This window comes from Athalia rosae, chromosome 2, assembly GCF_917208135.1.
Source record: "Athalia rosae chromosome 2, iyAthRosa1.1, whole genome shotgun sequence".
NCBI lineage: Eukaryota > Metazoa > Arthropoda > Insecta > Hymenoptera > Athaliidae > Athalia > Athalia rosae.
In genome coordinates, this window is record NC_064027.1 from 31,229,855 (window position 1) to 31,241,464 (window position 11,610).

Below are 11,610 nucleotides of genomic sequence, written 5' to 3' on the forward strand. Positions count from 1 at the left end.
CCCGCGAATTTCATCCCTAGTGCATTGTGGGAAAGACTTTCGGGCATCACCTCGGACCGGACGTTATTGTTCTGTCAATACATAAGAGTTCCTGAGTTCCAAACTGAGTTCCTCGCTATGCTATCTTAAAATTGTACCGAAGTGTTGAGATTTTTGAAACTCATGTTCGCGGTCTGCATCCCTTAGCCTTATTTTACTTAAATTTATTAATAATAACATAAAACAATGTATGTTCAAGTGCGGACAATAGACGGCAACCGGAATGTTGTATTAAATATTTCCAAGCTCACCACTGTTGATGAATTCAAGGTAATCGAAAAACGTAACAATTACCATTGCATCTACAACCCTTATTTACCGGTACTTGATGGTTTTTCCATGAAATACCGATACTCAACGCCTGACAGATAACTTCGAAATGTTTCAACTTTTCGAGGTACAAATCAGCTAACCTAACCTGATTTAACCTTCCGATAACTTGAATAATGACATCAAACTGATTTCCAGTTTTTTATCAACATCGAACCTCGCAATCATCTTTTATTTGTCTTACAGTTAATGGTTGAAAAAGAGATGCAAGTGCGACCTGATCTGCAACGGCTATTTTATCAGGGCAAGCAGTTAGAAAATGGCTACAAACTGTTTGACTATAATATAAATTTAAATCATGTCATCCAGTTGATGGTCAAGACCAATATTACAAACTATTCTGAAAAAAAATATCCTACGAGCAGCGACAGGGGTAGCGATAAAGATAATGTCAATGGCCTAAATGAAAAAGCTAAAGAGGGAGAAAAAAAGGAAGCTGCCGAAAGCCAGTTTTACAGAGTGGGAGATGCAATAGATTGCATAGATTTGATATATGGCGCATGGTTCGAGGCCACCATTGTTCACATATTAAAGGACGGAGATGGCTTGCTATACCAAGTAAAATGGGATGCAGAAGAGGATGGGGATCCTTTCAATGTGGACGAAGAACACATCCGACCTCGCGCTCGTCGACTTCTGGCTATTGGCAATCTGAAAATCGGCCAACGTGTGATGATAAATTACAACATTGAATCACCTACAGAAATTGGCTACTGGTATGACTTGGTGATCGCAAAAATTCACAAAACTAGAACAAAAGAAGAATTAACTGGAACTTTATTCATGGGAAGGTAATCGTGGCATTTTTTAATAAACTGAGCATGAAGAAAAGTTCTTATCTCAGGTATCGAGTATGTTACCATCAAACGATGTGTCACAGAACAATTTTTATGGCTTCTTTCAGAGATGGGCAGCCGCTGGAGAATCAAAAGGTTAATCCAAAAGGTGAAATATTCGCAATAGAGGAACCAAAATTACTTTGTGATCGCAGTGCAGATGAGAATGCAGAGATGACAAACGGAGGTGCGAGGAGGAGAGTCCCAGCTTACTGCTCCACTTGTTTGGACAATCCCAATACAAACTGTAGAGAATGTGGCTGCCGCGTTTGCTCGGGTAAAGAAGATGACCATTTGCTTTTACTGTGCGATGAATGTGACCATGCCTATCACATACGCTGCTTAGACCCCCCTCTCACGAGTCTACCCACTGAGGATGAATGGTATTGTCCGGAGTGTAAGAATGATGAGTCTGAAATTGTAAAGGTGAGCTTGAACATTGATACCTCTGTTAGGATTTCCAATCGAATTTCCCGTTTTTAGCGCGTTTTGTTACATTTTTCGCTTTCTTCAGGTCGGAGATAAATTGAAGCAGAGCAAAAAAAAGTCAAAAGCAGTAGGTGCTGAGCAGGATAGCAAACGCGACTGGGGAAAGGGAATGGCTTGCGTCGGTAAAACAAAAGATTGCACGCTGGTGCCTCCCAACCACCGAGGTCCCATTCCTGGCGTAGAAGTTGGTACTTGTTGGAAATTTCGTGTACAGGTAACTATCTTCCTGCCATCCGCAATCTAAAATGATCACAGGTATGCCGCATGAAAAATGTTAGGCCTATCGTAACATTGCCCATAACCTTTTCACCATCAGGTCTCCGAAGTAGGCGTTCACAGGCCCCATGTAGCTGGAATTCATGGACGAGAGACCGACTGTGCTTACTCACTTGTTCTTTCCGGTGGCTACGAAGATGATATTGACAACGGAGATGAATTTCTTTACACAGGTTCAGGAGGCAGAGATCTCTCAGGTATGTCATCTTTTACTAATACATCGGGATATTCCGACATTTTTCGATTGACTGGAAAATTTTTTGCAATGGCCTTGTGTTGCCATTCAAGATTTGATACAACGTAAATATTTTTAGCCTATCCTATTGTAATAGTTGTCGATATATTTCCACAGGTAATAAGCGAACTGCTGAGCAGAGCTGTGATCAGGAATTGACAAGGATGAACAAGGCATTGGCTTTGAATTGCAATGCCAAATTAAATGACGTAGACGGTGGCGAAGCAAGAGACTGGAAAGGTGGTATTCCAGTTCGAGTGGTACGCAATTATAAACTTGCAAAACATAGCAAATATGCACCAGCGGATGGCAACAGGTACGAAATAACCAGTGAGATTCAGTCGTTCGGACAAAGATGAAAATCGTTGAAGAATCTTCCGTTTTGTTTTCTAGATACGATGGGCTCTATAAGGTTGTCAAATACTATCCTCAGAAAGGGAAGAGTGGATTTAGTGTCTGGCGATACGTTTTGCGGAGAGATGATCCAGCTCCCGCACCTTGGACAGAACAAGGCAAACTCCGTTTGGAATCCTTAGGATTGGAAATGATTTATCCAGACGGTTATCTCGAAGCAGAGAAACAAAACGGTAACAAACGAAGCAAGCGTGGTGTATTCGGAGCAACGGACGACAAGAGCCCACCGGCGAAGCGACGGAAGACCGAAGGTTACAAGTTGGAGAAAGAGGTATCTGACCTCATAAAAAAGGACACGGCAAACGTTAAATTGTGGGATGACTGCAGGATTGCTTTGCCCGAAGGAAAAGCGCGGTTCCTGGCACAGGTTTCCGAGAGGTATTTACGAGCTATTAGTTGAAGGGAACTTTACTTATCCGTGACTCGAAATTCACCATTACTGTAGATTTTGGTTTCTCAATTCGGTTATATTCTAGTACGTAAACAGCTATTATTTCTTACAGATTCACATGCGTATGTTGCCAAGAAATTGTCTACCGCCCGGTGACGACACCCTGTGGTCATAACATCTGCCTCAGTTGCCTGAAACGTAGTTTCTCCGCTGGGGTTTATTCCTGTCCATCGTGTCGATACGCTCTAGAAAAGAATTATCGCATGCTTGAGAATGACGCGTTAACATCTACTCTGTTATCACTCTACCCAGGCTATCAGGCAGGCAGATAACTAGTTTTGCGAATTATCCTCGCTCATACGTATCAATTTCATGTCCAAATTAAATGTAAGAGTGCCAGGTCTTAGCTATTTTTTAAATCATCTATCGCAGCCGATAAATCGCACCGAATAATTTTGTATAAATAAATGTAATTCTCTCATGGCTCACAAAGTCATCGCAGGCCCGAGTAGTTCCCCAAATTCTCCTGAAGTCTTAAGTTAATTCAATTAATTCGTCAGACAACCGTAACGTTTATCGGAAAACAGACTTTTTATTTATGAACTCTTGTCATGCTTGTACTTATTATGTTATATCATGTTCATGTTGTGATATTTAAAAGAGGTTTGACTTGATTTCTAGGACTCTAGACAGAGGTTCTAATTCTTAGTTTCTTTGTTTTGATCTAATTGTCAAAGACCACAATGATTATGAATAATGAAATATAGTATAACTATTCAATTTCTGGCCTCTATTTCCTGAATTGTTTCTTGAAACCCATCGTCTTTTTTGTCTATTTAGATTAGTAAGCGGTTCTTTTTTCTCCCCTTAACCCGTGTCGTTTCTGAAGACGTAAACAATCATAATCTTCAGTCGTATGTTTGCCCAGAGTCGAATCGTCAGTCGGACAATTTGTGTTGATCATAGAGCCTGGAACTGATCGTTAGCTTTATACAACGCTGAACGTCGCACGGATACACGAAAATATAACTTTTGGAGCATTATAATTTGGAGATATGGCTGGGCTGTTCAATGGAATTGTGGGTAGTCTAATCGGAGCTGGTATCCAAGCTACAATCGGAGGAATCCCAATTTCAAGAGATGCGTCAAGGGCTGTAGATTTTTTGCGTGATCGTGGAATTCCTGTACCACCTGCGAATTGGTTTTCGCAAGCTGTCACGAAAGAAGAAAAATCGCAAGAGATCTATGATAATATCGAACGACATATCAATGGTGCAATGCCACTTGTACGAAGATGTGCAACACTTGCTAATATGTTGGAAACTGTTGCCAGCGTCACTCATCAACGAAATCAACGCGTCCCTGTTCCTGGAGGTGACAATTGTTTTTCCACCTTTGGCTATGTTTTATAATTTCTGATATATCTTGTTTACCATCACGTCCGTCTTTCAGTTTGGGCTCCTCGAGCGAAGCATGTACCATTTCCAACGGCGAAGCAGATGAATGGAGAAGACTGCCGTTACGATTCTTTTGACAACCCCATAATCACCGTAACGATGGAAGAGAAGATTCCTTTGTCAACGAAACAGAATATTGCGACTAGAAAAACTGTAAAAACTGGAAAAGAGAACGTTTATCCGAAAGCAGCGGTGAGTCGCGGTAACTCCTCAGGCAAGGACAAAATGTCAGAAAAATTTAAAAGAAATCAGATTTACTTGCAACAACAGTTAGATAGAAAACATAAATTGTCGTTGAATGCGAGAACATCAGAGGATTCAACGGTAGAATCATCGATGGTCGTTAAAAAATATCCAGGTTACAGAGGTCAAGCAAAGCTTACCGAATTCGAAAAAAAAACTGACAAAGCGGTAATTCAGAGGTGCGAAATTTGTCAAACTCGCATTAGGAGAGTAAACAAATTGGGATCAATATACTGTGATCATAATCTCTGCAATAGATGTTTGACCTGTGAAAGACCTCTGAAATGTCTGGTGTGTGGTGTAGAAATTGAGTTAGATGATTGATGAATATATTTGTGACTGCTACAATTATCAATTATAACATTATTATTTATTTACTGTTAGAATTTTATGATATTGAACTCCAAGTAATCATTTACAATCAAAACGCTGCATGTAATTATTGTAATGACATGACTTCTATTGTTTGGCAAACGGGTGTATGTTATTGTACGACAATACTATTTTCAAAAGATTTGGTAATCTTTTTTCAAAATAGTGGAGGTATCGTTCAGCTTCAATAGGCTGCCGAAAGGGCTTGTATTCGGAATATACGTGATGATATTAGTTATCAATGATCGGTATAATCATAGACTTAGTTTTGAAATAGTACAACGTTTTGATAACAATTCGAAATTTAAATATATTGATTTACGAACACCGGTTATGAAGTAGTTTTGTCAATTTTACTTCCCAAGCGAAATTCCTTTTCGTTATCACGGTTGGTAATCGTCTATCTAACTTTGATTACGATCTCTCTTGGGCCTATCTCTGTTTTTCTTACCAATCTTTGTGCCTTTTTTAGCACCAGATACAATGTTTTTGAATTTTCCTGCCATTTTGGTCTTCTTCCTGTACAATGTAAATACTCTTGTGAAACCTTCCCATTTGTCGATTACATACACTACACCATTCAAACTCAAAATAGTGTCAACATTATACCGACCGTTTATTTAAGGCAGCTCGCGTCAAAGGCACGTAAGCATATGGATCTGGTTTTTCTTTCTTTTTTATATCTCCTTTTGCTTTCTTAGCCGAATATTCACTACCGAGATTGGTCTTTACAATTCGTCGATGAATTCCTAATCCACCAGCTGTAGAATAAAATTCGAGTTCGTACTTCTTGCAGCTACGATACGAGGGTGGCTAGCAATTGATGAAATAAACTTTTGCAGGTAATACCTTGATACTTGTTCGCAGGACGACTGGAGTGTGCACTCGTGGCATCTGCATTTCCGCTGAGTTTTCGTTTACGACCGGTCATTGACACCGATACTACAGATGTTTTGTCTTCGTCATCTAGAAAAACATTTGTAGACCTTGAAATTGAATGACATCGCTTTTGAATGTGCCCTCAGGTTCTATATATAATCTTTACCGGTCTCGTTCTCCGAAGCACTTCCAGGAGAGGAAAACTTTTTAGGCACTCTTCCGATGTCACTGTCGCTGTTGTCGTCTTTGATGATCAATCGCCCATCTCTCGCTATTTTGAACCCACCGTCTGTATTCTTTACCTTTGGTAAAGTTGCGGTAGAAGCCCCAGGCTGTGTTGCTAATGAGACATTTGTAGGTAATTTATTTTTATTTTTTTTTTAATTATTTTTTACGATCGATGATATAAATCACGCATGATTAGAACGGTATGAAAATAATAACAGCTACCTGTGATATTCTTAGCAGCAGCAGCATCAACAAAGTCAACAATATTTTCCACGTCTTCGCGAATCCAAGCCTTTCTTTTTTTCTTGTTCTTCTGGCCTCGAGCAGTTACGTCGTCAGTTTCCATTTCATCAAATTCGTCGTCGCTTTCTGCCAATATTTCTTCCATGCTAGAATGAGATAAAAAAATCTCGTTTCATAGGTTGTAGAAAATTTTATGAGATTCACGTGATGAATTATAACTTACGTTTTTGGTCTAGCTTTGACGCTGAACTCTTCGTCATCCCAACCACGCTTATTTGAATCGTCGAGTTTCTTCTGGTCTTTCATTTTTTGCTTTCTCACTTGTATTTTTTTAATATTTCTCAATCTTTTGTGCATGATTTCATCCGACGAGGGTACCAATCCTGTTATCAGATCAGCACCATATTTCCTCACTAGTTTCACAAGCAGATCCCTGACTTTTTGACGAAAATGTCTCTTACAATCATCAGTCATGTCACATAGAGCCTTTACCTGAAATCAGAGCGCAATTCCAGTACAACTGTTTGAAAGAATTTATTTCGATATCTCCCAATTACTTACGACAGTCGGCAACATAGGGGCTACAACTAGAGAGGGCATAACGGAGAGGTAAACTTTGATGTAAGAAATTGCCGATAAAGTTATCTCTCGAGTTGGAGAAGTCACTAGTACACAAGCGTGTACTATAACTTGTTTCACCGTATCTAATCCTAATGAACCTGTTGGAAAATTGTGTCGGTTGTCATTCGATACAGATTTGTAATTCGACGTTTACTGAATTGACGCGATTGTAAATCTTACCGTTATAATTGAACGTAATAGAAGCAAGTGCTAGTAAAGTGGCGCTGCAAAGTGACGGAGCCCCGGCAAGACCTGCTATCAAGATTTCAATGTAGTTTTCCATACTCTGCGCATTATCGATGAGCTGCTCTGCTATTGTATTGAGTAATTGATACGCAGAGGCCCGACATTTCTCATTGACTTCTTTTATGCACAAAACCGCTTCTGAAACTATCGATTTCAAAAGCTTTGTCTGATCCAGCTGTGGTTGGGACTTTACTAGATGCTCCAAACACCGTAAACGAGCCTACATCATTAAAAATAGAGTTGAATTATATTAATGCTCTTTGCCAGAAGGTGATGAATAATATACAAACCCCTTTGCTGCTAGCGGCGGTAGAAGACAAAGATTTCAGCAACAATTTTTGAATAGCATGTCTATTTTGTAGGACGAATTCTATGCAGGCTTCCTTTTCACTACCGCATACGTCTTCTAAAAATCTGTGAGAGATAGAGGTTCAGAACTCAGAGTTACTTATTATGGAATGTTGGTGTAGAATAATAGTGTGGAATAGATAGCCGACCTGTATGCTTTTTTCTGTTCTTTTGAATTTCTACTATCCGACAATGACGGGACACATTGTTTGTAGAGAGCAAGAAGCCTCTCACCATCTGTATGACAAGCCACAACCCTGATCAAATCCAAGATACTTTCTTTCATAAAAGTGTCAATGTCGCTAGCTTGCAGTCTTTCCAGAGCACGATCAAAAAGCTCAGCTATCAGCTCCTTATTACTTATAGTTAAGTAAGTCTATAATAGAACACTTTGAGTGGAAAAATTTATCCCAACATATGGCATCGTGTACAAAAACTAGAAGCGTACCAACCTTGATGGTTTCTAAGGCTGCAAGGCGTTGTCCTTCTTCATCGGAACCATTAGGCTTTATTGTATAAAGATTGAACAATAAGGGAAGAAAGTTTTTAGCAAACTTTGACAATTCCGCAATATCTTCTAAATTATTATCCTCGGTTGCTCTTGCGATAAGTTTCCTTATCGAAGCCATGACGGATAATCTCAGGTCTTTTCTTTCGCTTATAGCTGTACCCAAAATCCTGGCAATATTCTATGGAGAACAATGACGAAATTAAACACCAAAAATCATGTTCCAACTAATACTGAGTCAAACTATTTCACCTTGAAACTATCTCTGATATCATCCGGATTATTACAGAAATTCGGGAGTAGAGACCAAATCTGTGATGTGAGCAGTTCGTAAGTATGCGAACGACTCTCGTTATTCTGGGCCTTTTGAGCAGCAGATTTTCGCCTGTAAGTACGATCGAAATTTATTAGTATTTCAGAAACAGACATAATGTTACCATAGAATTTGAATATAAATGCTCACTCGCAAAGGTTAGCCAGCGGGAGTAGTGATTTAATAAAGTAGGCAAGCGGAGCTTGACTGACATTTTCTTTTAACGTAGGTAAGAGCCAACTTCTGTTTAAATCTATGCTTTCATCAAATGTCTGCAAATACATGAAAATCATGTGTTTAACGTAGTGAGTCATCACTAAATTCAAAATCCAATTCACATCCAAAACTCACCTGTAATGGAATTGCGTTCAGAACAATTTCCGGGCCCATTGATTTAATTGCTGATCCAACGGCAAACTCTACTTCAGAGTTATATGCGAATTTATACGAATCCCTGAGTTCTGCTAATTCTACTAAAATTACTAATAATTGATCCTTGCATGTTTGGCCAGCTACCTGCTCAGGCAAGAAAAAAATTTTAAGGAATCCAGATTCAATTTATGATTGCGAGTACGTTACCTGGAAAATAACCGCCAGTAAGTGGAGAACGTGGTGCCAAGCAGAGTGATATTGGTATTTTATACCTTGTTGAATCAGCTGAATTATCTTTGTTATTGTAGCTCTGTACCTGTGCAAGGATAATTGTCAGAATTTACTCCAATCACTTAGATGTGGTACTTACTTCTTCCCATCCTGTTCTGTTATGCACAGAGGGGCGGTGCACGATAACAGAAGTGTTTTGATGGTATGTGATGCACTTGTTATTATCTCATTCTTTTCAGACAACCATAGATCTGTACACTTTTCCAAGATTCGAGGTAAGTTTGCCGCGCATAGAGGCAAGGAATTTCTGCTCAGAGAAAAATATGCTCGATTACATTTTCAGGTGATTTGATTAATGTTAAGTAGAAGTCGATGTATAATTACTTACGCAACAAGATTACAATGTGCCTCTTGCATAACTGCTAGCCAAGCTAAAGTTGGTTGGGTGTCACTTGGCGCTGGTTGATAATCGTAGAGTGCATTAATTATCTGTGCGTTCAAAGTGGAGGGCAAAACTATTTCCGGAGGTCTTGAAATAAACAGACTGTGAAACGTTTGCAGGCAGCACGATGTTACCAGAACGTTATTCAATGTCATTATTTTCAGCAATCCTTCACAAATACTCTGCAATGAAGAATACTCTGTCCAAATTTAGAATTACTTTCTTATAGGTATATCATATAGAAAAGGCGGATCATCTACCTTGACATTAGATTTAGTAAGATGATGCAGGATTTCTTTCAACATGGTGAGAATGTGTAGCGTAGTTGTGGTTCCCCCAGGCTGCCCTGCCATCTCTAGTTGGGTAAGACAATGTTTTGCTACTTGATGCGCGGCGGGGTGATACAGAGGCGGATTTTCACTTTTCATTACTTCACTTCCTAGAAATTGGAAGAATATTGTTAAAAATAGCCGACAGTCATGGGGAAAAATTATAAATGCTTTTCCTCTATTATCACCTTTCAGTATAGAACATATCGCATGTTGAGCCGCCTTTCGAACTTTTGGCTTTGCGTGTACAGTGAAAGTTAGTATGGCATCCAGTACCCTAGTTGTGGATGAGTTTAACCATACAGCTGCTTCTTGAAATCTCAATAGTACAGAAAGGCACCCAATGCACTGTAAAAAGATTTGCAATATTGTCACACCTGGTGTTACTGGTAAGATTGTTTTAAACAACCCAAACATACGGTTCGCAGAATGAGGAAATTTTCACTAGTAGCAAATCTGGTCATCACTTGGAGAATGGTTTGACTAGCTTGGCTGAACTGCAGTCTGAGCACATTGATAGGTACATTTTTAAGTCCCATTCCTAAAAGTGAAATAACAGCTGCTGTAGACTCCTCAGTCTCTGCCGCTTCAAGTGTTGTCATCTGTAAAATGGCCATACTGTTGGTAAACGAGACCTATAATATAAATGATTATAGCTATGAAAATTATATTGCCCATTACCAGAGCTGCATAGTATTCAGTGGATGATTCTGTGCCCCCGTTTTGTTTAATAACCTCTGTAACTGCAGCTAAAACTGCCAACATTTCTTTGTGCACAGCTGAACATACTTGAAATCTATTCAAGAATCTGTAAATTATGATCTGTATAAAATGTTCAACGATTCAGTGTCTAGAAGTTTATCAATTGATTAGCTAACGCAATACGTTGCATTATATTGGTAAATCAATATCAACAAGCTCAGCTTACCTGCTGAAGGAAATATTTGAACAACTACTCCAATCACTGGCAAATGTGTTAATGGTTTTAAAGGTGGTTGTTTCTTGAGATATACCATCATCGTCGATTCCAACTATTTGTGCATCTGATTGTGCTCCTTGCATCACGTCATGTTTGCGGAGGGCATCTAACGTCAGTCCACTGGAGGCTTTGATAGAAATATTTGATGTATTTGAATGTCAATTTGAAATATTATGAATAGATTATGCCAGAAAACCCACCAGAGTTTTCTTGAAAGAATCTGGTCCGAGCCTGTTCTCTGTATTTTTTTGCTTCAGGATTAGAACTCGAGCTTTGTCCTTTGGCCCACCTCTTAGCTTTCTTACGACTGCCCAATCTTGGTTTTATTTTCCCCATTTTTTATTATAACATCCACAATGTTCTCAAATAAGTGCTATCCAGTGATGTTTCTAGGGTTCTATGATCAATCACACGTGCGTATGAGAATGTGAATTTTTTTTTTCGAGTTCGCAGGAAAAGAGACCGTCAAGCTACCGGAAAGCTGAGAATCTAAAGCTCGGTCTACATTGGGCGTCGACGTTGACGCTCGTTCACATCTGCTTGTGCGACATATCCACAAATTCATACCAAAGAGAATCTGAATTCACACGAACGTTCCATTGCTAGGCCTCCGAGACTGGCTTTGACTTTAAAGAGGTATTCACCACATCCTTTGTCCAACTTATAAAAAGTTTGTAAAACTCTTTTGTACTCGGTCTTCACCAGTTTTTACTGTTGGACCGCTTCGGATCCATTTCGAACCAATGGGTAAACGCTCGCCTCTTGTGTATGAACCATAAGCGCTCCTTG

The 11,610-nt window shown here is 39.4% G+C and overlaps 3 protein-coding genes across 5 annotated transcripts; 2 read left to right on the forward strand and 1 right to left on the reverse strand.

The window, feature by feature from the left end:
* The first annotated feature begins 65 nt into the window (after positions 1-65).
* LOC105688458 (E3 ubiquitin-protein ligase UHRF1-like) lies at positions 66-3,803 on the forward strand. Of its 2 annotated transcripts, none has more exons than XM_012404810.3 (8): positions 66-309; positions 556-1,160; positions 1,274-1,631; positions 1,720-1,908; positions 2,011-2,167; positions 2,323-2,521; positions 2,599-2,997; positions 3,123-3,803. In XM_012404810.3, the coding sequence occupies exons 1-8, from the start codon at positions 226-228 to the stop codon at positions 3,340-3,342; spliced, it is 2,211 nt and encodes a 736-aa protein (XP_012260233.2). In that variant the 5' UTR covers positions 66-225; the 3' UTR covers positions 3,343-3,803. The 2 variants fall into 2 exon arrangements, with proteins under 2 accessions (XP_012260233.2, XP_012260234.2); XM_012404811.3 differs by lacking the exon at positions 66-309 and adding an exon at positions 404-436.
* A 152-nt stretch (positions 3,804-3,955) lies between these two features.
* On the forward strand, positions 3,956-5,416 carry LOC105688460. The gene is made up of 2 exons (XM_012404812.3): positions 3,956-4,384; positions 4,463-5,416. Exons 1-2 carry the CDS (start codon positions 4,066-4,068, stop codon positions 5,032-5,034), a joined length of 891 nt encoding a protein of 296 aa, XP_012260235.2. The 5' UTR covers positions 3,956-4,065; the 3' UTR covers positions 5,035-5,416.
* On the reverse strand, positions 5,059-11,473 carry LOC105688457 (RRP12-like protein). 2 transcript variants are annotated; one of them, XM_012404809.3, is made up of 23 exons: positions 11,022-11,473; positions 10,771-10,948; positions 10,524-10,650; positions 10,262-10,444; positions 10,031-10,190; positions 9,774-9,952; positions 9,460-9,695; positions 9,211-9,378; positions 9,048-9,156; positions 8,820-8,984; positions 8,619-8,740; positions 8,408-8,540; positions 8,100-8,336; positions 7,797-8,023; positions 7,590-7,713; positions 7,234-7,519; positions 6,994-7,151; positions 6,656-6,924; positions 6,412-6,578; positions 6,128-6,301; positions 5,932-6,048; positions 5,696-5,843; positions 5,059-5,601 (listed from the first exon to the last, which is right to left on the reverse strand). In XM_012404809.3, exons 1-23 carry the CDS (start codon positions 11,155-11,157, stop codon positions 5,487-5,489), a joined length of 3,918 nt encoding a protein of 1,305 aa, XP_012260232.2. In that variant the 5' UTR covers positions 11,158-11,473; the 3' UTR covers positions 5,059-5,486. The 2 variants fall into 2 exon arrangements, with proteins under 2 accessions (XP_012260232.2, XP_048507370.1); XM_048651413.1 differs by lacking the exon at positions 11,022-11,473 and having other exon boundaries at positions 10,524-10,664; positions 10,771-10,911.
* Between the last annotated feature and the right edge of the window lie 137 nt (positions 11,474-11,610).